This window comes from Talpa europaea (assembly GCF_964194135.1).
Source record: "Talpa europaea genome assembly, chromosome: 1".
In the NCBI taxonomy this organism is placed as follows: Eukaryota; Metazoa; Chordata; class Mammalia; order Eulipotyphla; family Talpidae; genus Talpa; species Talpa europaea.
Window position 1 is genome coordinate 72,477,769 of NC_140073.1, and position 27,652 is coordinate 72,505,420.

At 46.1% G+C, this 27,652-nt stretch overlaps 1 protein-coding gene and 1 pseudogene across 2 annotated transcripts in view; one reads left to right on the forward strand and one right to left on the reverse strand.

Moving 5' to 3' along the window:
• Window positions 1-2,219: 2,219 nt before the first annotated feature.
• SCTR (secretin receptor) overlaps window positions 2,220-27,652 on the forward strand; it is a gene marked incomplete at both ends in the record, with an annotated part of 31,023 nt that continues 5,590 nt past the window's right edge. The window contains 7 exons of the mRNA XM_084245954.1: window positions 2,220-2,349; window positions 7,856-7,959; window positions 11,859-11,956; window positions 13,137-13,269; window positions 15,278-15,431; window positions 22,954-23,014; window positions 25,863-25,932. Of these exons, the coding sequence (XP_084102080.1) occupies window positions 2,220-2,349; window positions 7,856-7,959; window positions 11,859-11,956; window positions 13,137-13,269; window positions 15,278-15,431; window positions 22,954-23,014; window positions 25,863-25,932 (750 nt within the window). The remainder of the gene's footprint in view (window positions 2,350-7,855; window positions 7,960-11,858; window positions 11,957-13,136; window positions 13,270-15,277; window positions 15,432-22,953; window positions 23,015-25,862; window positions 25,933-27,652) is intronic.
• LOC311180326 (magnesium transporter NIPA2-like) lies at window positions 23,369-25,762 on the reverse strand (annotated as a pseudogene). Its single transcript has 3 exons — window positions 25,732-25,762; window positions 24,490-25,243; window positions 23,369-23,388 (listed from the first exon to the last, which is right to left on the reverse strand). The product of its transcript is annotated as a magnesium transporter NIPA2-like (transcript).

Sequence of the window (27,652 nt, forward strand, 5' to 3'; positions counted from 1 at the left end):
ATTAGACTTTTAGTGGTGAACTTAATGTAGTATATACATATGTTGATTTTTAATCAACATGAAACTTATATGATGTCATAAAGCAATATTACTTCAATAAAAATAAAAAAGTAAAAGAATATAATCATAACTTTCGTACAAATATGAATTGAATACCTGGCAAACATTTTATATAATTAATGAGAGAACAAAGAAGGTATATCAGTGGTTTGTTAGGAAGTCCCAGGTACTATACTTATAGGGCAGAATAGTAAAGTTAATTTATAGGTAGATACAAAGCTGGTCTAATACGATTTTGTCCAGCTAAAATACAATTATTCAATTGTACAAGTGCTAACACAGTAAAACAATAAAGTAGGATCCGTGGCTGTACAATTAGCTGTATTTCAATTTGACAAAATTCATTTGCTAGCCTATGGGGAGAGTACTCTACACTCTTGTCACTGAGCTGAAAAATAAAAGGCCTGAGAGACCCATAGAACCAGACAAGCCAAAAGGATATGCTATAAAAAGGCCTCATTTTACACTGAAGACAGACAATAATCTTTTCGATTCATTTCCAAATCTTTTAGTTACCTGAAGTGGGTCACAAATCTGACTCTGAGCTTCCTAGCAGCCAAATCAAAGAGGAACCAGCTTCAAGATTCACTGTCATGACACACATGTAGTTGTTGTCCACCACGCATTCAGGCAGGGACCTCAGAAATCCTTTATAAACATCAGAACATCAAGTTGGAAGCAATATCCTCAACCAAAATCCTACTACAAATGCAGTAGAGTCACTGATTAGTTACTTCTGTGGCCAGGGCGGCGGTTTTTGAAAGTGTGGTCCCAGACCAATGGCATCAGCCTCACCTGGGATCTTATTAGAAATGCAAGTTCTGGGGTTCCACCAGACTCCAGGGATGGGGCAGGGAAATCTATTTCAACAAACCTTCTGGCTGGTACTGAAGCAAGCTGAAGTTGAGAATCGTGCCGTAAGAGTTCTCCAGGCTGCCAATTACACTAGGCGTAACTGGAAAGTTTTTTTTTTTTTTAAAGATTTATTTATTTATGCATACAAGAGCTGGGGCACAAGCCAGAGATGCGGAGGGTGAGAGGATCCACCAGAGACAGAATGGGGAGCAGAACAGGCAGATTGACTGAAATACACTGCTGAGGGGAGCAGTAGGCAAGACAGGAGAGGTCTGCCTCGCCATGTGGGTTTCTCCCTGGCCGGCCAGGGATCGAACTCATGCTGCAGAGACTGTGGATTGCTTCACAGTGCAGTGCTTAACACCTTGCATCACCGGAGAGGCCCTTAACTAGAAAGTTTTAACACAGTATCATGCCTGGGCCCCACCCATGACTAGTCAAATCAGGATCCCCTGGTGTAGGGCCTGTTATGCATGTTTTCAAAGCTTCCCAGATGGTTACACCACACAGTCAGAATGGAGGCCCACCACCACCAAGTGGTTTAATATAAGTCGAGCTCAAGAGGTTGCCATCTTCTCCTTGAGAGAACTTCAGACCTGACCTTGTGGGGCTTGTATGAGATCATGTGTGTCCATCCCTCCCTCCTTACATCACAGCTTCTATACTGAGCTCTTACTATGTAGCTGTCAGCATCTAAGACCTCAAAGGTGAAAAGCCACCTTAGACACCATTGATTTCTGATCTCAAGGAGTCAAAACTGTTGGAGAGGAATCTTCCTCTGTCTTCTAGGTCAGTACAAAGGGCAAATAAATAATTAAATCAACACAAGACAGATTAGCAGGAGAAAAGACACATGTAATTACCTGCACACAGAGGCTTATGGAATCTAGAACCTGTATTCTGGTCAACACAATGAGGTTATCTAGTTTTTAGAAAGGGGGTAATAATTTGGGAGGGAAAAGCAGAACAAATTTTTGCAACTTAGAAAGGAATTTTGCAGGGCTTATTTACATATGAAAATACACCTTGCACATCCTAGCCTGGAGCAGAGTCTCTTTCCTCAGAACAGAGAGATTTATTTCTTATTTTCAGGGAGACGATTTGGCAAGTCAGCATTCTCGGACTTGCTGTTTCTCAGTTGCCTTCAGTTGCCTGTTTCTCAGTCTGCCACCTATGCACATCCTGGGGCAGCCCATGGCGGTCACTCGTCCTTGTTACTGATGGAACTTAGGGCTGGCCAGGGTGTGGGGGTGGTGATGGTGATGGGGTAATGGGACCCTCAGTTCACACCCTGACCCTGTCTGATGCTGTGGCTCTTCTTGGCAGGATGCGAGGGGCTGTGGGACAACATGAGCTGCTGGCCCTCCTCTGCGCCCGGACACACGGTGGAAGTGGGGTGCCCGCGATTCCTCCAGATGCTCACGGGCAGAAACGGTAACCGCTCAGCCAGACTTCTGGCTGAGAGGCTGTGGGGTGGCCCTGACTGGGCCCTCACCCAGAGGCATGAGGCCAAGGGAATTTCTCTGGGGACAAGCAGTGAGTAAAATGATGGGGCATAGCGCCCCTTGTCAGCAGGCTTGCTTGGGGGCATTGTGTGGGGTCACTGCTCAGGGTCCCCAGCAAGAGAGCAGGAGACAATGACGGCGCTGAGAAAGGAGGCTGGGCTTCTTTCAGTCCCATGCTCCTGCTTACGGATTCCACTCCTTCCACGTTTCTGCCCCTAAACAACCAGGGCCCTTACTCTAGCTCCGGTGTCTGGCTGCCACTCTGTCACTGCCTGGCCTTCCAGAATATTTACTTCCTCTTGGCCCCTTCTGCCAGATCCTGCTGAAAAGCTGGGCCCACCCTGGGAGCCGCTGCCCCTGGGGGGATCTCTTACTGGAGGAAAACTGCAGTTGACAAGGATCTTCTTACCTCCAGGCAGGATGTGAGGAGGTTGCCTCAGACAAGGGCACTCAGGGGATCAACATTACCTAAGCCTCCATTATTGCCAAGCATTTTTGTAGATGTGAGTGCTGTAGTCACCACAATCCCCTGCAAGCCACAGACCTTTTCTCCCCCACGTGAACAATAAGGAGAAATAATACAAGGGAGGGGAGGGCTTTAGCAGTCTGCTTAAGCTTCACAGGCAGCAGATGGAAGAACTAGGACTCAACCCCAGCTTTTTTTCTCTGACTTCCAAACCTGTGCTCTGCCCTTCAGTTCAGCGTCTAGGTCAGTCTGTTGCTGCATAGTGGGGGTGACCCTCGGTGGAGGCAAGATAGTTTCACAGATAGCATAACACTAAAACCTGACAACCTTCCAAAGCCAGGCACGAGAAGGGTGACCAGGGAAACCAAGATTGTGCAGTGTGGGAGAGGCGTGTAGACCGTCATGACATCATCCTATATGATGGGTGGGCATGCATGTGCATGCATGGGCCCCCGCAAAGAATATTTGGGGGACATGCTGCTGTAGTTCACTGTCCCTCTAGGCTTCACTTAATTGATGCCCCATGGATGAGAATTGGAGGGGACCAGGGAGACTGGTTTAAATCCCTCTCCTCCACTTACTGCTGCTTGGGTGGTGCTAGCTGCTGTGACAGAGAAATCCCCCAGGTCTGCCAGCCTTCGTACAATGCTTGCCCACCCGAACTCCAACCTGTTGATCCTTTTCCACACGTGGTTCTGGTACCCCAGCACCTTACTGCTTGCGTTGCAACACACAGCTTCCATTCAGACTGGTGAAGAGAACAGGCCCCAGAGGCTCACACAGGGGAGATTTTGAAGGACCAAGTCTGCAAATTCTACCATTTCTGCCCGCAATGCCTCTGCCAGAACTGTCATATGGCAACACCTAACTGCACAGGACATGGGAAATTGTGGTCCAGCTGGGTGCCAGTCTCCCCCTCAGGACCCAAGTTACTCATTGTCCCTGAGCCTCAGTTGTCTCCTGTAAAAGGGGGAGAATATAAATCCTACTCTTGTAAGACTGCTTGGGAATAAATGCTGTCTTCCTTTGTCCCTTCGCTTCCGTCTTCACCCTTTTTATCCTTCTGCTCTTTCTCCAAGTCACCCACAGGCACATATGCCTACAGATTTACTAAAGTCTTTATCTCCTGGCATGACCCCTCTGTGTCTGTCTCTGGGGTCCGTGGAGCTGAGGATACAGGAGATGAATCCAGACATGGTTGACCTGGGCAACATGCTGGGCAAGCGTAGGGTCTGGACTAGACTCTGGTCTCTGCCCCCCTATCCAGTGCTTCTCCCTGGCTGTCTGAGCTCTCCTGTTAGAGAGGCCTTAAAGCTCTCACCTTTCCCAGCCCTCCCTGGGCAGCCTTTCCAGAGTCACAGTGCTTTACTGCCTCCTCCCACTCCTGCCATTCTGTGGAGGGGCCAGGCAGAGCCCTGTGAATGGCCATGTCCCTCCCCAATTTCTTGAATCCCTGTTCACCTCATTAACTCGAAGCCCACTGTCTCCTCCTCAAGGCCCCCCACCCTTGAACTGCTCATGGCCCATTGGGAGTCACCTAGAGGTGCAGCTCTAGGTCTGCATGATGTGGGGCAGGAAACTGGGGTCCTATGCCTACCTCCCCCGTGCTGCAGTTTCTCCTTGCTGCCACATGATGTCACTGTGGGGCTGCAGGGCGGGCTGGCCAGCATGTCCACACTGAGATCCTATGTGCTGGGTCCAGACACAGGCTCCCCCTGTGGTGGGGAGGACAATCTCACCCGCCCACCACTCTGCTCATACCCTGCCCAGACCCAGGGCACAGGTCAGGGTTGATCCTCAGTCACCAAGAGCCCTCCTCCTGCCATCACCCACTCTCCCATAGATCTACCTGCAGGTCAGATTAGATACTAGCCCCTTTATGTGCTCTCGGGAAGGCAGGGTGGTGTCCTGCAGGATTTCAGGGCTCCCCACCCCAACCTGGGGTGGGGGGGCACCCAATGAAGAGTACCCAGTGAGACAAGTTGGTATTCTGACACCTTCTGTTTGAAAGAAAAATTAATTTTTTCTTGGAAAAAATTAAATTTGGAACTTAAATTTGGAAAAATTAAATTTTTCTTGGAGCTCCCACTATATGACCCCAGACAGGAGGTATGTCCATGTGACTGGAGAATCCAGCCCATGCAAGCTGGATCCTGCCCCTAGATATTTTTCTGTTTGTACCAGGGCCTAGAATGTTCCCTCTAGGATGCATTCCTTTGATTCTGAAAAGGTCTTCCAGAGTCCCTTATTTAAAAACACACTTCCTGGGTATGTTCAGGGCTTGACTTTCTTTCCTATCTGTCTTAGTAGTGGGGGCCTTCAAGAGGTAGGGGTTCCTGATCTGATTAGTGACCAGGAGACTTTACACATGGGATAAAACTTTGCACTTGCTCTTTCCCGAACTGCACAAAAATATTAGCTGTGTTTTCAGCGACCTGAGATATATATTCCTGGGTGAGGACCCCAGTCTGTGAGGAATGAAGCGTAGAGGGTGTGGGCGGGGTTGAAGGGACTCCACAGAGAGCCCCGCTCTTATCTCCCTTGCAGTTCTACCCAGGGCGGGTCAGCAAGGGCACTGCCTGGTGAGCCATTCTGGGCACTTAGCCTGGATCACATGAAGTGTCTGTCTTGGGAATCCTGCTAGGTCAGCGAGGAGAAGGCCCCCAAACAGGCAGCCCAGCCTCTAGGCACGTGCTGTCTGATAACCGGTTCTGAGCTCCAGGAGTTTGTGTTCTCTCAATTCACCTTCCTGTCCAACCTGCCTAAATTTGACCATTACATTTCCTGTCTGACAACTTAGCTCCCTTGACTTAATTACAGAAACTTCCACCCCTCTCCTAAATTCAAAGACTCCAAACCCTCCACCCTCCACCCACCCCCCTACCCCACCCACCCCTTTGGCCTTTAGAAAGGCCAAGAGGCAAAAAGAGCAAAGCGATGGCGCCTACTCTGTGCCTGGCCCTAGACTGGGCAGCTTCCTGTGCTCTTGTGTTTCCTGTGCTGCCTGCAGAGTGGGTGACGATTCCCATTTGGCACAGAGAAGTAATGTGGCTAAGTGACTCTGACAAGAAGCGGCACTGACTTTCGAACTCAGATCTGCTTCTAAACCTGTGCTCCGGAGCTTCCAAAGCTGGTGGGCCTAGAGCCCAAGACCACGGTCTCTTGGTGCTGGAAGTCATCTGTGTGACCAAGGAAGGGGCCATGCAGGAGAGTGGCACAGTATTGGGGCACCGCTGGCTGGGCACAGTGGCCCAATTGTAGGCCTTGGTTTCTCCATCTGTAAAATAGCCAGCAGCAGCTCCCTAACTGGGGCACTGTGGAGATTAGATCTGCATCTGTATGTTAGCAGAGAGGTCCTGCAAGACTGGGGCCCTGACATTGTCAGAGCAGAACCTGCCAAACCCCTGGAGAGGGTTTGAATTAGAGCAAATCCTGGCACGATTCCCATCTGCAGGGCTGTGAGCAGCACCCTGCTCTCCTACAGTGCCTAAAGCAACCAGACCTGGGTCTCAGCACTTGGTTTGCAGATGCTGGGGAACAGGCTCCAAAGTGAGATGTAAAATCAAACTTTGTTGGAGCAGGGGTCCTCACATCCAGGCCTAAGGGACATTCATTATGGGAGAAACCAGGTCCTTGCTCATCATAGCAGGTTCTCTGGGGGACCTACTCATTAAATGACTGTAGAACCTGGGGGGTACTCCCAGCAGGAATAAGGGGATTAGTACATAGTGTGTGGACCAGGGTACAAATCTCATTTCCCCCATTTGCAGCAGTTATTTCACCACTACATGCCTCAGTTTCCCCAACTTCCCCTACCTCCAGGAATGTTCCCAATCACTTACCTTATTACACTGAATCATCTGTTTGTGCCACATGCACTTGTCTCTCTCACTAAAATATGAATTTTCCAGCTGCAATGAGGGTATAGTGTTTACTTGTTACCATAGATTTTCCTAAAGAAATAACAGTGCCCACCCTCTAGTCTTATTAGGATTAAATGGGTTACTAATTGGCACCTGCTTAGAACAGTGCCTGGTACATAATAATGACCATGTATTATTACAGCAAAGCATGAAATTTTGTAACTGAGTAAATACATAAGCACCACTTTTTGTTAGGGGTATATAATCAAAACCTCTTAGGCTACATTCTTAGGCATGACATTGGACCTCTCTAATCATGCAAGATACTATAACTCCTTAAAAAAATAATGGTGTCCACAGCATGGTGTTGCTATTATTTCCTGGTGAGCACCAGGTGGTTGGAGAGCAGCCCAATGCTTTAAGAAAACCCTTTAAAAAGCTGAAAATGGCACCTCTGCCAGTGAGGGTGGAAGGTGGGCAGGGGAAGTCCCTCCTGGAGCACTGAGTGCCCTTGGCTTTAGTGAAGATCTGGAGCCTGCGGAGGGGTGGAGCTGGGAGTGGATAGGCCCAGGGTGATGTGCGTTGGACTCCAAGGGTGGCAAGTTGGGGTGGGGAGCAGAGACACTGGGCATTCTGCAGGGCCTGGGATCTGGAATACTGAGCATTGTGACCTGTCCATCAGTCTCCCTCATCTTCAGAGCCATGGTGCACAGTGGGGAGGGAGAGTGCAGGATGTGGGGTTGATGGAGGCCTGGGGAAGACACAGCAGTGCTGGAGGGCTGGGAGGGAATATTTATGCAGGGCTGGCCTGAGTTCTAGATCAACAAGTCTGTTTCTCTCTTTCTTTCTCCCTCTCATGCACATACACACATGCACACAAATCTTGTGGGGCCATCTGCCTATACAGTCTTGCCTACCACTTCTCCAACTGACTGATATATACTTGGAGAAACAGCCAGGTTAATTGGGAGCTGACTGTGTGGTTCAGAGAAAGGCAGCTGGGGATAACCAGGGATAAAATACAGCTCCAGGCTACCCTTAAGGTGTGGCCAAGGGCACCCAGGAGACTGCTGTCGTCTGACCTGAAGGATGCTTGGCACCCACAGGTACCATGTTTCGAAATTGCACACTGGACGGCTGGTCGAAAACCTTCCCCAGGCCTGACCTGGCCTGTGGGGTTAACATGAATGACTCATCCAACGAGAAGCAGGTAAGCCTGTCCACCTCCTTCCCTCCTGGGTGAGAAGATCCTGGGCAAGAACAGAGTGGAGCCGGCCTGGGGCCTGGGTCAGGCCCCTGGGGACTACCCCTCTCAGCACTCTCCCCTTTCTATTGTTGGAATGTCTTTTTTCTCTTTTGAGCAAACGATGGTGAAAGTATGCCTCTGTTGATTTTCTGTTTTCAATTTCCTCACCTGGCACACAACACTTTATTATTGACAAACACCAAGAGTTGACTCAGGTCATCAGGAAGACCAGGCCACACTGCCTCTTGGGGGGAAAAAAGTGGTGACTAAAATGCTCACTTCGAGCAGAGCTTGACAACAGCCCTTGTGCTAAATCTGGCCCAGCACCTACTTTCTCAAATAAAGTTTTATTGAAACACAGCCACACCCATTTCCACTGCTTGGGCAGAACCAAGTAATTGCAAAAGAGGCCACCTAACACCCAAAGCCTAAAATCTATACTATCCATCCATTTATGAAAAAATCTGCTTACCCCTGATCTAAAGGATCCAGAGGGAAGGTAGTCCAGTCAGGGGATGCAGCAGAGAGACAGACAGCTTGATCCAAGACAGACAGCAGTGAGGCTTCTGAGGCCCCAAGCCTCTGGAGCATGGTGCACAGTGATATGTCAGGACTGGGCCACTGCGGTCACATCAGGCCTCTGAAGAACAGAGCTCTTTCTGGATCAGACCTCGAAGATACAAGGCAGCAGGGGTCTGCTTGTTAGCTGACCCGAATGTGCTTATGGTTGTCAGATAGACAGTGACCCCAGCCACAGGTCAGCACAGAATATTCAGTCTGAACACTCCCTGCTTGTCACTTGTGTGGCCTCGTGTTGCTGAAGGCTGACCTGGATCTGCTCCTAAGGGCTGCAAGAAGGGATATACCCACCACCCCCGAGGACTGAGGCTGTTGCCCTCGGCTCCGAGGCTTATCCTGTATGTGACAAGATTATATGCTGATACATTGGTCCTCCAACATTTCTGACATTTCACTGCTTTCAAATGTGCCAAAGTCTAGGACCCACTAATCTAGTGCTACCTTCTGCCCTTTTGGTCTCCCCCTGATGCCTGAAAGACAATTTCTGGCTTCTGGGTTTTCAGTCATCAGTGGAGAAGTTCAATGTCACCTGATAGCCATCCCATCAAAGGTCATCTCTAGTCAGAAAATTGTGGTCACTCTGAGTCAAGTCAACTTTCTGGTAACTTCCTCCCACGGGAGCTCACACAGCAAGTCTTAGCCTTTTCTCCCTGTCAGTATCTCCCTAAGTTTGTTTATTTGCTTTTTGCCCTCTGGGTACAATCTACCCAATTGTTTCAATCTTCAGAAGACACACTCACCCTCCTCCAGAAATGCTCCAGTTTATTAATGTGCCTCTTAAAACAAAATACCCAGAACTAAACAAAACACGGCATGCATTCCATCGTGGCTGGCTGCTCCAAGCACTCCTTTAATATAATCGAGAATGGGCCTGTTTGGGGGGCAGCTACCTCATATTTCATGTCGCACTCTCTGACAACAATCTCAGACCATTGACCCAAGTGGAGAAATGGAAGATGGGGGGGGGGGCGGGAGAAGGGGGAGTGGGAGGTGGGAGAAGTGAACATACACCCAGTGTCAGGCACTGTCTAGAAGCCGGATACCTTATTTGTTCTTTCAATAAGCCTGCAAGGTAGATAATATCCCCATTTTGCAGATGAGGAAACTGAGACTCAGAGAAGCTAAGTAATTTGCCTAAGGTCACACAGCTGGTGAGTAACAATCCTGGGTTTAGAACTCTGTCTCTTGGCTCTAAAGCCCATGTTCTTTCTTTGCAGTACCATTCCTTAACACCTTGGAGCTTGGGCTGGTCTAACCTCTAGGTCATTTTCATATGAAGAGCTGTCAGCCAGGTTTCCTCAATACTATGCTTATGACTGTTTAATTTTTTTAATTAAATTTAAATTTTTAAAATTTCTTTTGGTTATAAAGTAATACCCACTGAAGAAAAATGAGAAAAGTAGAAAAAATACAAACAAAAATAGCAACTCTACCTACAAATTCATAATCCAAAGTTAACCTATATTAACATCTAATACATTTCCTTATATTCTTGTTTATATGCATGCATGACATTGTATCATCTGATATGGGTGACATTCAATCATTTTTATCTACAAAATGGGTAATTTCATATAATTCAACCTAACTTTTTTTTGGACTTAGAGTAGAAATCACATTGTGTAAAATTTGTCTTCTGCCTTTACACTTAATTTTATATTATCAGCATGTCCTGACTCATAACTCTTGTTTAGCAGCATTTAAATAGTGTCATAACATAAAAATAATTTGGATTAAAAATAATTTAGTCAACTATTCTAATGTTGGACATTTGGTTGTTTTCCATCACAAATAGTTTGGTGATAAACATCTTTCTATATCAGTATGCTTTTATATTAATATTTCTTAGAATTAATTCTTAGAGATAAAAAGGAGGTCAAGAAGAATGTATATTTCAAAGTTTCTTGATGCATACTACTTTTCAAGAAGATTGGGCCAATTTTCACTTTCACTATACCCTGACCTGTATAGAATATTATTTTCAGTATTTTTTAGCTTGCTCAGTTAAAAAATATGGGGTGTGACATTATTGTTTTAATTTCCATTGACTTGATTCTTTCTAAGAGTATTGTACAATTTAGTTTTTGAACCTAAAGTTACATCTATCTCTATATGTGACAATTCGCCTTTTACTCAGTATCCCACCCAGTTCATTAAGATGTTTTGTATAGGGCCTCCCTGGTGGCACAGCGGATGAGCGATGGAATGCGAAGCTGCCCGCAGCCTCTGCAGCGCGGTTCGATCCAGGCTGCTCCCTGGCCACCAGAGGAGGGTCCGGCATGGCGCGCAGACCTCTCCTGCCGCCTGCTGCTCCCCTCAGCAGTGTATTTCAGTCCTTCTGCCTGTTCTGTTCCCTGCTCTGGCTCTGGTGAATTCTCTCACCCTCCCGCGCTTCTGACTGTACCCAGTGCTTGTATAAATAAATAAATAAATCTTTAAAAAAAATGTTTTGTATAAGAAATGAGCCAGCCATGTGACATGACTGCTGAACAAGCAAATGCCTGCTTGGCCACATTAATAGGAATGCAGTGTATAGATCAGAGAAGGTGACGATCCCACTCAACTTCCTGGTCAGATAATATATCTGGAGCTTTTTATTTATCTGTTTCTGGGTATCTTATTTAAGAAGGACATTGACAAACTGGATCATACTAATTGAGCAAAATGGTGAAGGATTGTGGAAAGAGATTAAAGACAGGCAGAGTATTTAATGTTGAGAAGATACCTGAGGGACAGATGGACAGAAAAGCTATTTTAAAGAATGACTGACCCCTCTGTACTATTTTTGAGACTTTTCTATAAGTCTAAAACTATTCTAAAATGAAAAGTTTATTTTTAAAATAATAACAGGCCTGAGGTACAAGACAAATTCAATTTAAGTGAATCCAGAAGCAGACAAAGCACTGGAAGGTGCAATTTTGTAGGTAATAAATTTTAGCTTCACATTAGAAAAAATTAACATATTTTGTGTTGCTCTATACCAAATGACTTCCTTGAAAGGGAGTGAGTACCTCGTTCCTGGAGGTATTCAAGCAAAAGCTTGAATTCAGAGTGCTGGTAAGGGTCCTATACATGAAATAGAAATCTGAATTGGCATCAGATGATCCATGAGTCTCTTCCAAAACCAAGATGTGACAAGTCTATAAACTGGTGTGCTTAGGGTATGAGCAGAATAGCAATCAAAGTTGAGATTCAAGCACACTGAAGCTGGTATACTCTGAGGCAAAAAAAGGGCAGAGCCAGTCAGGTGTGCAGATGGGACTGACACACGCTTCTCTCTGCAGCATGCGTACCTGCTCAAGCTGAAGGTCATGTACACCGTGGGCTACAGCTCCTCCTTGGTGATGCTCCTGGTTGCCCTCAGCATCCTCTGTGCTTTCCGGTGAGAACACGCTGCTCCTCTCCACTCCCAGCCTTCCCCAGGCACAGACTCTGAATCTCTTAATTATTCAGGTCAGGGAAGGAAGGTCTAGGTGTCCTTGTCTCTTCTTGATGTAAAGCTTCATTGGAGCACAACACTTTAGTTACTGTGATCACATTCATTCCTTTATTCACTCAATATTTACTGAACATTACTAAGAACTTCCTGTGCCACTTGATTTTCACACAGTGCTATGAGGCAAGGATCAGTATCCCCATTTTACAGGTATGTTACACAGACTCTGGTTTGCAAGGAACAGAAAATCCAACTTAAGACAAATTAAGAAAAACAGAGGTGACCTGCCCCACATAATTGATAAGCTTAGAGAGTTCTGAATTTAGTAGCTGAATCTAGCTGCTCAGATAACCTTGTCTGTCTCCCTCCATAACTCCCCTCTCCATTAGCCTGGTCCTCAGTCTTTCTGCAGGGTGGCAAAGGCAACCAGCTGCAGCATCTGGGGTATATTCTACCAGTCAGCCATACCAGGGCAAAGAGAACCTCCTCTCCTATAGTTGCAATGAAAGTCCTGCAGGAAGCTCCCATAGGTGCTGCTTGGGTCACATGCCCAATTCTGAACCAGTCACTGCATCCGGGGACAGAAACCAGTCAGGTCTGTGAAAAGGGCAGGAGGGTGGAATAATCACTCCTCATAAGAGAGCCTGGTTCTGATACCAGAAGAAGAGGGCAAGTAACAAATTTCTGTCCCTTAGGGCAGAGAAAGAAATAGGCTTTGGGAGGCAAACAGGTTTACTCAAGGCCATGTGGCTAGTAAATGGCAGGGTCTAATTTCCCCGACAACCTGTGGGCTTCCAGTGCTGTCCACTGCCTCCCATTCTCATTGCCTGCCCCCAGACCCCTATCCTGTCATCCATTCTAAACGCTTGTGAGAGCTGGAGATGGTGGTGGGTCAGGGTAGCCCCAACTTTATTATTATTCTTGTAATTGCAACATGAGACAGTAAACCGGGTACCTGGCAGCCTGGGTTCTCATTCAGTGCCTGCTGACAGTGTGGTGTGTAACCTGCAAAGAACCTGTATCCAAAGCCTGGGTTTCCCTGGCACCCTCTGAAGGGGTGGGTCTGGCTGAGCACCAGCCCCTCCCTGCTCTGACTCCTCAGGCCCTGCATTCTCCCCCACTCTAGGAAGCTCCACTGCACCCGAAACTACATCCACATGCACCTGTTTGTGTCTTTCATCCTGCGTGCCCTGTCCATCTTCATCAAGGATGCTGTGCTTTTCTCCTCGGACGATGTCACTCACTGCGATGCTCACAGGGTAACATGCCTGCATGCCCCAGGGTGTGGCCAGACCTGCCTGCCTTCCCCAGACTAATTTCGGAGTGGGTGGTAGCCTGCTTGTCCTTCCCCCAAGTCCCTGCTGAGGCTGCCAAGGGAAAAGGGACCAGCTCTGGAACCATTACTTTCCCACCCTCTCCCATCCACACAATCTGAGTCATGTATGAGAGCAGTTTGTGGGAAGGCAGTGGGAGGTGCCATGCAACTCCCATACACAGCAAGGTTCCTCTTTTCCCTACTCCCGCCAATTCCCAGCTGTAGACAGATGGTCTGTTTTAGAGAGGTTGGAGTTGGTTGTAGACGGAAAAGCATGGCATATGCCAGTATGTCTACATTAAGCAATCATGTTTTGTTAAATCGAACCCATTTCCTCCTTCAGAATGCACAGATGAGTCTTTAATTCAGTGCAATATTGCTCTGTGTATCATTTTGGAATATCTTTTGTTACACATAACAGTAAACCGTGTATCAGCGGCTTAAACAAACCGATGGGGGCTGTTTCCTACATAAGCTGTCCACAGATGGGCGATCCAGAGGTGGCTCAGTGGCTCCATGATGCCTTGAAGGACACAGAAACATTTTTTTCCTTTCTGTTCTGCCATCCTTGATCTCATGCTTTATGCCATGTGTTTGCAATATTGCTGCAGTAACCCCAGCCCTCACTCACATCATGTTCCAGACAAGGAGTAAAGGGAAGCCCCTTGGGAGGCTTTGACTTTATACCTGGGAAAGGAAGCCCTACCCCAACCCCTAAACCTCAGCCCCAGACTCGTATTTGTATCTCATTGGGTACAACTGTGTAAAGTGGCCACATCTAGATGCAAAGGAAGTTGAGAGATTGAGTTATTTTTTACTATCATAGTCTCCATAGTGAAGTCAGCAAAGGGGAAAGGATTGGAAACTGAGATTAGTTCAGCCAACCTATAATTCTCTACAGACCTGTTAAGTGTATATTGTTTGTATTGTGTTTGTGTGAGTGTGTATAGGTGTATGTGTTCTGACTCAGACTAAGAGGTCCAACAAGTAGGTCCCATGTCTCCGAGGGAGATTTCCAGGATGAAATAAGAGAACAAGACTAAGAATTGGGGACTTAAATCCAGAACCTAGCCCACCAGTGAACAGTGACAAGAGTTCCAGCACTGGCCAGCAGGAAAGCTTCTTGCGTTCTACTAAACATCTAACTCGCAAGTCACCCATGGGCCAAAGCTAGAAGCAGAATCTCTGGATGGGAATTCACTTGGCCAGCAAGGGGGTAACATCTTCCTCCTCCTCCATGGACAAGTCCATGTAGCAGCCCTAGGAGCTGGCTTCCTCCCGGGGGCAGCTCAGTGAGAGGGAAGGGGAACTTTGTAAAGCCGGTATGGGAGCCAGGCTGGCATAGGAGCCTCATGCCTACAATCCCACAGGCACAATTTCCAGGGACCCCTGTGAGAGACATGACAATGGGAAGAGTCACTGCATCAAAGGATGCTACACTGTGGCATCCCTGTCTGGTATTTACAGGCTGTCCAGATGCAGTGCACCACTTAGGGCCCATTTTTACCATAATCAGTGTTGCCTCCTATAGTTGGCACATCCTTTCTTCAGCTGTTTCCAGAGAAACTGAGCTTGGAAAGGACATCTGAGCTTGTTCAGAACACCCTTTCCCCATCTAGGCCTCAGTTGCCTCATCTGAAAAATGAAGCAGTTGGGAGTTGATATCATCTCACAACTGGCTGCCAGTTCCAGAATCTGAATGTAGTTCCTGCTTCCCCAGTGGTGCATGCCGACTTGACCAAGCCTGCTGGTTTGTGAACTTCCACACTCGAGAGAACTCTGTGGTCCTTGTCTTCTGGTAGTGGAAGGCCCCAGGGGATGGCCAGGAGCCCCAGAGGCTCACTTTGGCCTGGGCCCTGACCGTTATATCACCGTTACTTCATTTGGGATTAGTCACCAGAGGAAAGCCCAGTGTCACCCAGCCTGGACCTCACCTACCTCTCCCTGTCCAGGTGGGCTGTAAGCTGGTGATGGTCTTCTTCCAGTACTGCATCATGGCCAACTACGCCTGGCTGCTGGTGGAAGGCCTGTACCTTCACACACTCCTCGTCATCTCGTTCTTCTCAGAAAGGAAGTGCCTCCATGGATTTATTGCCCTCGGATGGGGTATGTTTCCCCAGGAGTAACAGTAGCTGTGTGGTTTAGGAGAAAGAAGAGTTATTCCAGAATCAAAAGGATTTGGTTTCTGTTTCCAGCTCCACCCTTAGTTGAGGAAGTTCATTTGTGTGGCCTTAGACAAGTTACTTGATGTTTAACCCTCCTACCTCAATTTACTTAACTGTTAAAAGGAAATAATAACTAAAATTTACATGTAATTTCTGGCATCCAGAGCTTTTCTATATGAAAGTTATCAGACTATAGGTATCGGAAAATCTGACATAAAAAAAATTAATTGGCTCATGTAGCTGCAAAGTCCAGGGATTACCAGCTTCAGGTCGGGCTGAATTCTGCAGTGCAACAATATTTCTTTCTGTCTGTTGACTGCCTTCTGTAACATCCTTGGGCTGATGGTACCCAGTATAACTGCAGCAGCTTCTGGGCTACTGGTTTCCATATTACATCTGATGGGAGATAGAAAGAGGCTGTGTCCCAGAAAATATCCTGAGGTTCACTCTGATTGGACTAGCTTAAGTCTCTTACACATCCTGTACCAATCACAGAGCCTGAGGGAATGGGATACATTTAATTGGTTTAAGCTACTCAAACCATGTGACTTCCTAATGAAAATTTGGGATTTGGTTTCTAGGAAGGAGGGAAAATGGTAGCAAGACAGTCAACGGTAGGGCTTATTACATTTCTTTCTTTTCTAGTCAATGAAAGTGATAACTCCATTTCTTGAGCACTTGCTATGTTCCAAGCATTTGGCTCAGCACTCTAAATGAATTATCTAGTCATAACAATCCCCAGAGGCCTTTCAGAGAAACCTTGGCTCCCACTGCAGACAAGGGAACACACAGGATTCAAACAAAGGCTTGTTAGTTTCCAAGTCCCCTTAACTTTTATTCTGCTGTTAACAAACACCCATCCATCCATCTCTCTGTCCATCGATCCATTCAATCTGTCCATCCATTCATCAGTTGTTTATTTGATAAACACATGAATGTCAGCCCTGGGTTCTAGACAGAGAACCAGGTTCCTGTGAGTAAGTCAAAGGCTTACAAGGAAAGTCACATGTGCCAACCATCAGCTTCATTTGGTTTCTTCTTGGTGCCTTTGATTAAGAAGTACCCCTGCCAGGAAAGGCCTCCCCTGTATTTTCTGCTGGCCTACATCCCTAACAGTGAGGGCTGCAACTTCTCATCACACTATCAGGGAAGTCACCTGCCCTGGCAGAGCCTGCTGAACTCTCCTGCTGAATCTTGGCAGCATGATTAGTACATGACCCTTGGCCAGCAGGAGCTGCAGTCTCGGCAGATCTCTGGATTTCTGCATAGACCTATAGCCTCAGAGTTCCAGGGACTTGCCTAATGCAATAGACTCTGCCAAAAGAGCAGCTAGTCTAGAGCTCAACTCACCAGGTTCTGAATCCCAGATTTGCCAGGATTTTGTTGTGTGAACATGGACAGCTTCATCATCTCTAATATCAGGGTTGTAATTTATTCAACCCTCTTGAGCACTAGATGTGCAGAAGGCCTTGTAGAAATTACAACCAAAGCCAAAACAAAACAATTCCATCACTCAAAGAGTTTGTAGTATAGCTGGGATATAATCCTTTGTGATAATATCTCTGTCACAGGTTTATGGGAGACTTAATGAGATAATAAAAAATATTTATTGAGCATCTACTATATGCCAGGCTCCAAAGATAGAACAGCACATAAAATAGCTGTGGTTCCTTCCCTCGTGGCCTCTCTGCCTCTACAGCCTCACCAACCAGGATTGGTGCTGGGACCTAAACCTCTCCACCTGTGAGAATGCTTTCTCTTCCAAAAGCAGTGGCCCCTGCCTCAATTTGAAACGGTTTCCGCAGAGTTAGTTACTTGATGAGTACACACCCTGCAAAAAAGTAATTTTTTTACAAAAGCTTTTTTTTTTTTAAAAAAAGATTTATTTATACAAGAACTGGAGTACAGGCCAGATGCGGGGGAGGGTGAGAGGGATCACCGGAGACAGAGCAGGGAACAGAACAGGCAGACTGGCTGAAATACACTGCTGAGGGGAGCAGTGGGCAAGACAGGAGAGGTCTGCTCACCGTGTGGTTTGCTCTGAGGCTGGCGGGGATCGAACTGGCACTGCAGAGGCTGCGGACAGCTTCACAATGCAGCGCTCAACTGCCTGTGCCACTAGGGAGGCCCCCCCACCAACCCCCCCCACCCCCGCCAAAAAAAGTAATTTTTTTAAGTAGAAAAAAATATATAACCTAGTCCCATCTCTTGAACATTGTCTGGGGTTTCCTTCCAGCTTTTTTTCCCTACTCACAGTTTTTTCCTCACATAGTTGTAGTTGTTCTATATGTAGAATTTTGAACTTTGCTTCTTTGCATTGACACATAAGCATGCTTTTCACTTTCCACCAACTCTTCCCTAAAGATTTTTTTTTTAATTTTTAATTTATTTTTTGTGTAGAAAACCGAAGGTGTAGGCCAGAGGTGTGGGTTGTGAGAGGATTCACCAAGAGACAGACTAGGGAGCAGAACAGGCAGATTTGCTGAAATATATTGTTGAGGGGAGCTGCGGGCGAGTCAGAAGAGGTCTGCTGCGCTTTATGTGGGTTAGTTCCATGGTCAGGGATTGAACTCAGACCATAGTAGTGATAGTACCGAGACTTAACCCCTAGACTACCAGGGAGGCCCACTTACCTAAAGATTTTTAACTATTCTTGGATTTATTTAACCAAATACGTATTTTTTTTGAAATTGAAATTATTTCTAATTTTCACTATTATATAGAACACAAATCCTCCAACAGAACTGGAAAACCATCCACTGCTATATTCCGATTCATCAAACACAACAGGCCATCTATCAGTTTCTGGGGCTGTCCTAACAAATTGCTGCAAACTTGGTGATTTAAGACAACAGAAATTTACTGTCTCGCAGTTCTGGAGGCCAGAAGTTCAAAATCAAGGTTTCAGCAGAATTGATTCCTTCTGAGGGCTCTGAGGGATATTATGGTCCCTACCTCTCTCTTGGCTTCTGATGGTGTCTGGCCACCTTTGGTATTCCTTAGCTTATAGCTACATTGCTGCAATTTCTGTCTCCATCTTCTATATTATCTCTTTCTCGTGGTGTCTGTCATGGTTTCTTATAAGAATGCAGCCATATTGGATTATCATCTCCATGTGACCTCATCTTAACTTATACCTACAAAGTCTATTTCCAAACAAGGTCATGTTCTAAGGTTCTGGAAGAATTATATGAATTAAGGGTGGGGGTGGGGATACCATTTAACCTATAATACTAATACTTCAATACTAATAAACTCACCAGTGTTCTTTCTAGAGCCTTCTAATGCTTAGGTTGAAAAGTCATTTCCCCCCAGAATTTTGAAGGCCTTCTGTTTTGGCATCCGGTGTTACTGGAAGTGCCATCTCTTCTGTTTCTTGATCATTTCTTTCTGTATAAACTGCAAGATCTGCTCTTTGTTCCCTGTATTTTGAAACGTCAGAAGGATATGTTTGATGCAGATCTGTTCCCATCCATTTTACTGGCACCTTGTGTCTCTTTCATCTGGAAACTCACAGTCCTCATTTCTTGGGGATGTTCTTACTTGATCTCTTTGAACATTTTCCCTTCTGGTTTATATCCTCTTTTTCTGAAACTTTTAATCAGATAGTACATGTCCTAGAATCAACCTCTAATGTTCTTATTTCTTTTCTCCTATTTTTCATTCCATTCTTTGTTCTGCTTTTTAGATTCCTAGTCTTTATCTTCCAAGCCATCTATGGAATTTTTTTAATCTTGGTTATTATATATTCAATTTCCAAGCCCTCTTCCTTGTTCTCTGAATGCTTCCGGTTCTGGACATCCTGTTTGTGTCTTGAAGATGTAATCTTTTCTCTCATCTCTCTGATGATATACCTCAGAGTTGTTTTGTTCAAGTTCCTCCTGCAGCCTGTATGGTCTGTTTCCTCTGAGTTCCTTTGTCCTTTATGTAATCAGCTTTCTTCAGATGTCAGTGACCTTGGCTGTTCATAATTAAGAATGAGTCACTTCAGAGCTGAGTGAGGCAGTGGTGTGTGTTGGGGTTGGGAGTGGGGAGGCGGCAAGGGATGTGTTTCTCCAGGGAGCTGGTCTAGAAATGGCAGTGGTGTGTGTGTGTGCCTCTGTGTGTGTGTGTGTGTGTGTGTGTGTGTGTGTGTGTGTAGCGGGTGGTTATTCCCAAAGTACCCCTATCTATAAGCTCTTGTCTGGAGCAATACAATTGTAAAGAAAAATCTTTTCATTTCCTGTTTGGTGTGGGAGGTGGAAGACTGGGCCAAGGGGAGCCACCTCACTGCACAGGTGTGAAAACTGAGCAAGGAGGTGGTTGGGGAGGGCGGAAAGGGGAAGGGTGGTGCTCTGACCACAGTATAGAAACAAGTTTGTCGGGCCTCCCTGGTGGCTCAAGGGGTTAAGCACTGCACTATGAAGCAATCAGCACCTCTGCAGCACTAGTTCCATCCCTAGCCAGGGAGCAACCCACATGGCACAGCAGACCTCTCCTATACTGCCTGCTGCTCCCCTCAGCAGTGTACTTTAGTCAATCTGCCTGTTCTGTTCTCCACTCTGTCTCTGGTGGATCCTCTCACCCCCACCATCTCTGGCCTGTGCCCCAGCCCTTGTATGCATAAATAAATAAATCTTTAAAAAAAAAGAAAAGAAAAGAAACAAATTTGTCCATAGAAATAGGATGTGAGGGCCTCCCTGATTGCGCAGGGGTTAAAGACAGTGCTATTGGGCCATCGACAGCCACTGCAGAGTTGGATCCCCAGCTGGCCAGGGAGCTTCCCACATGGCACAGCAGACCTCTCCTGACTCACCTGCTGCTTCCCTCAGCAGTGAATTTCAGTGGATCTGCCTGTTCTGCTCCCCACTCTGCCTCTGGTGAATCCTCTCATTCCCCGCACCTCTGGCTTACACCCCAGTTCTTGTATGCATAAATAAATAAATCTTTTTTATTTATTTATTTTTAAAAGATTTATTATTTATTTATTATTTATTTATTTTATTATCTATTTTATTTTTTAAAATATTTATTTATTTATTAAAAAGAGTTTTATTTATGCACACAACAACTGGGGTGTAAGCCAGAGGTGAGGGGAATGAGAAGATTCACCAGAGACAGAGTGGGAGGCAGAACAGGCAGATCCACTGAAATTCACTACTGAGGGGAGCAGTGGGCAAGTCAGGAGAGGTCTTTTGCGCTATGTGGGTATCTTCCTGGCTTTCCGGGGGATTGAACTCATGCTGCAGTGCCTGCAGACAGCTTCATAGGTTGCGCCTTAACCCCTTGCGCCACAAGGGAGGTGCTAAATAAATAAATCCTTTTTAAAAATTAACTTCAATAATAGATTAAAGCAATGTAATCCAAACATTATCATGTCAATGTATAATTAATATAAAAATTACTAATAACATATTTTACAATCTTTTTTTTGTGCTAAATCTTCAAAACCAATACCTGTCTTGCACTCCAGCCCATCCCATTTTGTTATTCTTTGGTGGAGTCACAAGATTTCGACCCGGCTCTTGTCTTGTGCCTAAGAAGATGAAGGCCACAGACTGTGGGGAGTGAGTTTAGAAAGCTGATTGAGGGGCCTCCCTAGTGGCGCAAGGGGTTAAGCACAGCACTGTGAAGCTATCTGCAGCCTCTGCAGCACAGGTTCAATCCCCGGCGGCCAGGGAGCTACCCACATGGCGCAGCAGACCTTTCCTGACTCGCCCGCTGCTCCCCTCAGCAGTGCATTTCAGTAGATCTGCCTGTTCTGCTCCCCACTTTGTCTCTGGTGAATCCTCTCACCCCTCCACACCTCTGGCCTGTACTCCAGTTCTTGTATGCATAAATAAATAAATCTTTAAAAATATATATATAGAAAGCTGATTGAAGCAATAGGACAGCTCCCTGCAACAGGGAAAGGGCTGGAAAGGGATTTACTGCTTGCAAGTCTAAGTGTGGGGACACGCTTACACTTAGGGATACACTGTCAGCTAGGGAAGCTGGTACATGGTGTGGTTGCCCCTCTGTCCACATCCTCCATGTCCCCTTCTCTCCCAGGAAGGGATACAGATTGCCACAGACAGGTGGTCTTCGCTGAGCTGTTGCCAACCATGTTTTGCCACATTTTTTTCCTTCTTCTTTCTTGTTAACGGTCTGCTTGCCTGTGCCTGGGGTCCTTCATCCTCAACCCTCTCTCAAGTTGACCAGCCCCATATCAAGTGCTCAATAGCCACATGTAGCAAAGGGCAGCACGGTGTAGGCCCTTACTTCATCCCTGTATTCAACTGAGAACCCCTGCCACCCTCTCTCTGGCTCAACTTCCCCAGGCAATAAACTTTGGTCAGGGCCGAACAGCTATCAGTACTTAGCCGTGGGAGAGAAGAACTGGCACCTGCTCGACCCTGCTTCCGAGCCATCCTACAGTTTCAATTCCACCCTGCCTCCTACTTCCTGGGGTCCCTAATGCCCCCAACCCCTGAGCCTCTCGGCCACTCTCCCATCAGCATCCTCCTTGGCACTGAGTTCCTGCTGTCTCTGCTCTACTCCCTGCCAGCTCTCCAGTTCCTAAGCAGGCTGGCATCTTCCTTTCTTTGTGCTCATGGACTTGTGCCATTTTTATTTCTTTACTATCATATGGTAAGAGTGCCTGAAGCATGTAAAGATAAACATTTAAGATCAGGGCCTCTCCTGGTGGCACAGCGGTTGAGCACTGGGCTGCGAAGCTGCCCGCAGCCTCTGCAGCGCCAGTTCGATCCCCAGCCGCCGGCGAGGGTCCCACATGGCGCGACAGACCTCTCCTGCCGCCTGCTGCACCCCTCAGCAGTGTACTTCAGTCCTTCTGCCTGCTCTGCTCCCCGCTCTGGCTCTGGTGAATCCTCTCACCCTCTCGCACTTCTGACTGTATACTCAGTGCTTGTATGAATAAATAAATAAATCTTTTTTTTTTTTAAAAGGTCAATTTGACGTGTTTAACCAGAAGCCAGGAAATGTTCTTATATTTTATTTTCAATTCCTCTGTGCTTTTCACTCTCTAGTCCAAAAGATCTTTTGTTTAAATGTGACATTGATTGTTTTCATTGCCTGTTGAATGGCCACTCTTTTTACAAACCTCAGGGCCATGTCCCCCCTGTCCAGCATGTCCCAGTTTGGGAAAGGAGCCCCCCAACTGCATCCCCAGGCCCCAACGTCCTGCCCAGGTGTGCTGGTCCCCATCTTCCCCGCAGAGGTCATCTGGAGTCTGGGCCTAGCTCCCAGGAGAGTCCAGCCCCAAGTGGTCTTTTGGATCCAGCTGGTCCTACCTCTGTTTCCAGGGCATCCCTGGCTTCCTAGAAGCACATGGCTACACATTTTACAGGATGACAACTGTGTTTCCATAGAAACCAGAACTTGGCACCTAGTCAGGGTCACTACTTACCCTGTTCCTCATATGTGTGTTGAAAAGTGAGAGTTCTCTCTTCTACTTCTCCCTCTCCCTTTTTCTTTATCCTCAGGCTCCCCAGCCGTTTTTGTTGCTTCATGGGCCATCATCAGGCACTTTCTGGAAGATGTTGGGTGAGTTGTTGGAAGAGAGGTAACAAGAGTGCATTTTATGTTGTCCACTTCTTCAGATGGGATGGACACTTCTCTGGGGCTCTCTAGAAGAGGATTGTTTCTCAAACAAGGGACCACAGCCGAATTCTCTGAAGCGCCAAGCAGCTGAGTGCCCCACTCTTGCTGGGTGTGAGTGTGCAGCTGGCTGAGCGGCCTCTGCCAGCCTGCACAACCCTGGGCTGCCTTAGCAGCCTGCCTGCCCAGCCCTGTGCTGAGGTCAGGTGCCAGGCACGTGCTTCTCAGTGAGAAGCTCAGAGGACCCACCCAAGTTTTCCTTCCTCCCCTGCCCCCTACCCCATGACCGCTCTCCTCCAACTACTGGGTGTCTGAAAGTCCTTCAGAGTCAGGAACAGGAGAGCAACTCCTTATGGGACACACCAAAGATCTAGTCTTGTTCTAAAGGTGTGAAGTGCTGAGATGGCAGGTGAGCACAGGGAGGCCTCTGGGAGTAGGCTTGCGGAAAGAAAACTTGAAAGAAGCCAGGCAGGGAGGGAGACAGTGTAGTAAAGTGGGAGGCAATTTCTTTCTTTCTTTTTGTTTTTAAGATTGTTCCAAGCATTCAGACTTAGAAAAGAACTTTACTTTCTTTATTATAGGCTAAATTTAAGAAACTCCCCCTGGTTTCTAGGGTAGTTAGAAGATCTAAATGATGGTAACTCATGAAAATATATTGAAAAATATAAAAGTTGAAATAAAATGGTAATCAACTTTCCAGGTATCAATGTTAGAGTAGCCAAGAAATAAAACCAGCCAGGCTGCAAAGCAGGAACTCAGACTCAGGTGGGTGGGTTCCATTAGGTGCCATCGAGAAAGGCCTTCAAAATGCATCTCCTTCATTCAATAACTTAAGATTCTCCAAACTGTCATTTTCAAAATTAAAATCACTGAGTTGGGAGTCATTTTTCCAAGTAAGGTGTGTGACAAGATACTGTGCTAAGAAATTTAATTCTTTTTTAAATAAAAAGGCCTTAAAATGGTCAGGGATTGATGAAGCGGGGATGACAAATGTACATTTCAGACTTTCATCACCAATGAAAAAATAAAGCACTTTTATAGACTTAAAACTCATTAGTGCATTTAGATTTTGGTGAAGGAAAGTTTTAAAATACCCCCCAATAACAACAGAAATTGGCCATGTACTGAGGTCCTTTTAGTGGGCTACCATCATTTAGATATAAGAAAAGTAATTTCTTGGTCCCAATTAGCGAAACCTTAAAAAAGATTGTCTCTGGAGAACATTGAGGACAGTGCTTCTCAGACACATTCTTATAATCAAATTCACTTCATAACAAAATTCTATATTAACATTACATCTTTCTCAAAAAGAGAAAGATTTCCATTTCTTCGAGAAATATTTTCTCCAGTGTGTTGTTCAATTCCACAGGTTAAGCTTTCTTCATTATTATTAAGAACTTCATACATATTAGAGAGATTGCCATTCATTGTGTTTTCCTCTTTTCGAAAAGACACTGGCAGGCTTGCTAGACTAAAGCTGATGTCTTTAAAGGCATGCAACAAGAATATTCCTAGAATGATGGTGAAGAAGCCACTCAAAGTACCAATGATATCATCAACAGGCATATCTTGCCACTCCTTAAAAAGAATAGCTGAACAAGTTAAAACTGATGTTGTAAAGAATACATAATATATTGGAGTCACGATGGAAGTGTTGAATATATCCAGCGCCCTGTTCGATAATTAATCTGTGTGTTCACACAGACTGTAAGGCTCAGCAGCAGAATCCAGGCCAGGGGTTGACACAACACAGGCTTTCCAGCAAACAGCTCTTTGATAGCAATGCCCAGGCCCTTCACACAGGAGACTGAGAATGCCCCAATCACAGAGCAGATAGTTATGTACACGAGAATGTTTGTATGTCCATGGCGAGGTCCCACCACGCAGATTAATATCAAGGACACAATGACCACAAGTGTGGCAAAGATCACAAAACCCGGATCTTCTAGCTTGTCAGACATTTCCTTTAACGTCTCGATCTCCTCCTCTTTTGGAGCATGAATAACCATAACCGTGGATCCTAAAATACTTAGCAAACAACCAATTTTCTCATGAAGATTAAGTCTTTCATTTAGAAAGTATGAAGAGAGAATGGCACTAAGACACTGAGAGCTCCTAGCGGTGTCACTAGGGTGGCTGGTGCAAAGGCGTACACAGCAAAGTTGGCCACCTCACCTGGGGAGACAGTTTCTTAAACAGCCTCTTGATCTAATCAGGCCAGTAAGTGGATGAGAGAAGATCAGGCTTGCAAGTGTCTGAAGTCCAAATTCAGCTCGAAATAATTGTTTCAAAATAATTCTTTGAGCTAGATGAATGCAATTTTTTAAAAACCTGAATTTGCAACTTCTCTAGAAAAATTGTAACATTCTACAACATTTCCCATTTTCCCTTGTGGCAAATATCAGCTGGCGCAGAGTTGTGGCTGCCTTAGACCAGGCATGTGCTGTCCAATTGGTCAAGTACCCGCCCACCCCATGCCTAATGATGTCATCTGCCTGCTGCTGTGAACAGTTTCCTACCATGCTCCCCAGTGAATTCTGACAATGTCCAGCTTGGGGATCCAGGGTCTTCCACTGTTCACGTCCCACATATGTGCTCCTAGAGGCTGTCTGGGAGTTCTTGGAGACAGCAGGGCTCCTGGGCACCAGAAGAGGGGTGGATACCGATCACACAACCCCAGGGGCTCAGGAGCATAGTGGGAGGGGGGACCTTCATTTGAAGGCCACCTCAGAGAGGAAGTCTTTCCTGGCCAGCCCAGCCCCACTCCGCACATTGCCTGTATGTCCCTCCACAGGTGCTGGAACATCAACACCAATGCATCCATCTGGTGGGTCATTCGAGGGCCCGTGATCCTCTCCATCCTGGTAAGTGTCCATCCACCCCTGAGGGGCTCCAGTGGGTACCTGGCCTGCAGGGACAGAAGGCCAGGAAACAGGAACAAACCACAGGGTTGCTAGAGCTTGGCCTGCAGCACAAGGGGCTGGAAACTCCATTCCAAAGGATGGTATCTGGGAAGGGGGTGGGGGGCAGGCAGCAGTCAAGAGCTCACAGAACTGGCTCTTGCCCATGTTGAGGCATGAACTAAATCATCCCATAACCCTCTGGGTTCCTCTTAGGTAACCTATTTTTTTCCCTTTTCTTTCCTTCTTTATTTATATAATTTTTACATTATTGTTCATTTTTAAACAATGTTTGCTTCCCCCCACCTCAGGAGTAGTCCCCATAGAATTTCCTTCCCCAATGCACCCGTGCACCATCACCACAGTCCTCTGTGCTCCTCCCTCCCTCCTTCTGATCCCTCTCCCTCCTCCTCCCCTGCAGGATTAGAAAAGTAATCTGAACAGCATCAGATGGGTAGTAAAGGAAACACAATGAATTTAATAACATATGTATGGAGAATTCACATGGTTGTAAATTCTAAAGTGTATTGGAAAAGACCAAGAATAATTATCCTGTCGTTAAGACCTAGGGAATCAAGGACAGAGATGGGGAAGCATCATATATCAGGCAAGAAGGGGGTGACCTTATCCTTACTCTAAGAGTAAAGATGAGCTTCTTAGACCAAGAGAACATGCTTACTGATAAAAGTAGGACTAGGTGAAACCCCAAACTACATTCTTCTAGCTCATAAAAAGGAGAGTGGTGAATGCTTCATCACTTAGGAAAAAGACAGAAGCTTAGGACACATTGACCTCTTCGTCCATTAGGGAAGGAGGAAAGACATGGACTAGAATAGAAGCTTCTATTCCATTGTGTACATGGACCACATCTTCTTGATCCAGTCATCTGTTTTTGGGCATTTGGGTTGTTTCCAGGTTATACCTATCATAAATAGTGCTGCAATAAACATAGGGGTACAGGTGTTCTTTTGAATCAATGTTTTTGTGTCCTTTGGCTCGATCCCTAGGAGTGGAATTGCTGGGTCATATGGTAGCTCCGTTTTTAGTAGACTGAGGAACCTCCAGACAGCTTTCCACAGGGTAGAATTCTAGCTTTCCCCTACAATTTGACTATTTGACAGTTGTTTTGGGGATCTTGAGGACTTTTTCTTTTGCCTTAAAGTGCTCCCTTTTAAATTAAATACAAATGTAAGACAAAAATTTTTTAAAAGGAGCCTTTATTAGTTTATACCATGCACAGTCAGCTTATAACAAGATGCATAAATAGCGAGCTAAGAAATAGTGTTCCCAAAAAGGCAGCATCAGGCTAAGTCCCAGACAGGCCACTAATCCAGTGTCATTTGGCAAGTGTCCCCAGACCCCAAACTATGAGTATGAGCAATGAGGGGGCCTGGCCAGGCAGTTCCACTGATCCTGGCTTGTGTATGATGAGAGGACAGGGGAGGTCTGTCATGTGGGTGACTATACTGGAGCTGGGGGGCAAGACACCTAAAGAAATAAAGAGACTCCATTCCTATCCTTAGGAAGTTATGATTGATTGGCAGATACATGAATACACACACACACACACACACACCTTTGACACAGCCTGCATTTGGTCTCTTACAAATATTTCAGGTGTCCTCACATAATAATATCACTGCTTCCTGCCACAATGAATCGGACAAGGAAGGTAATGAAGGAT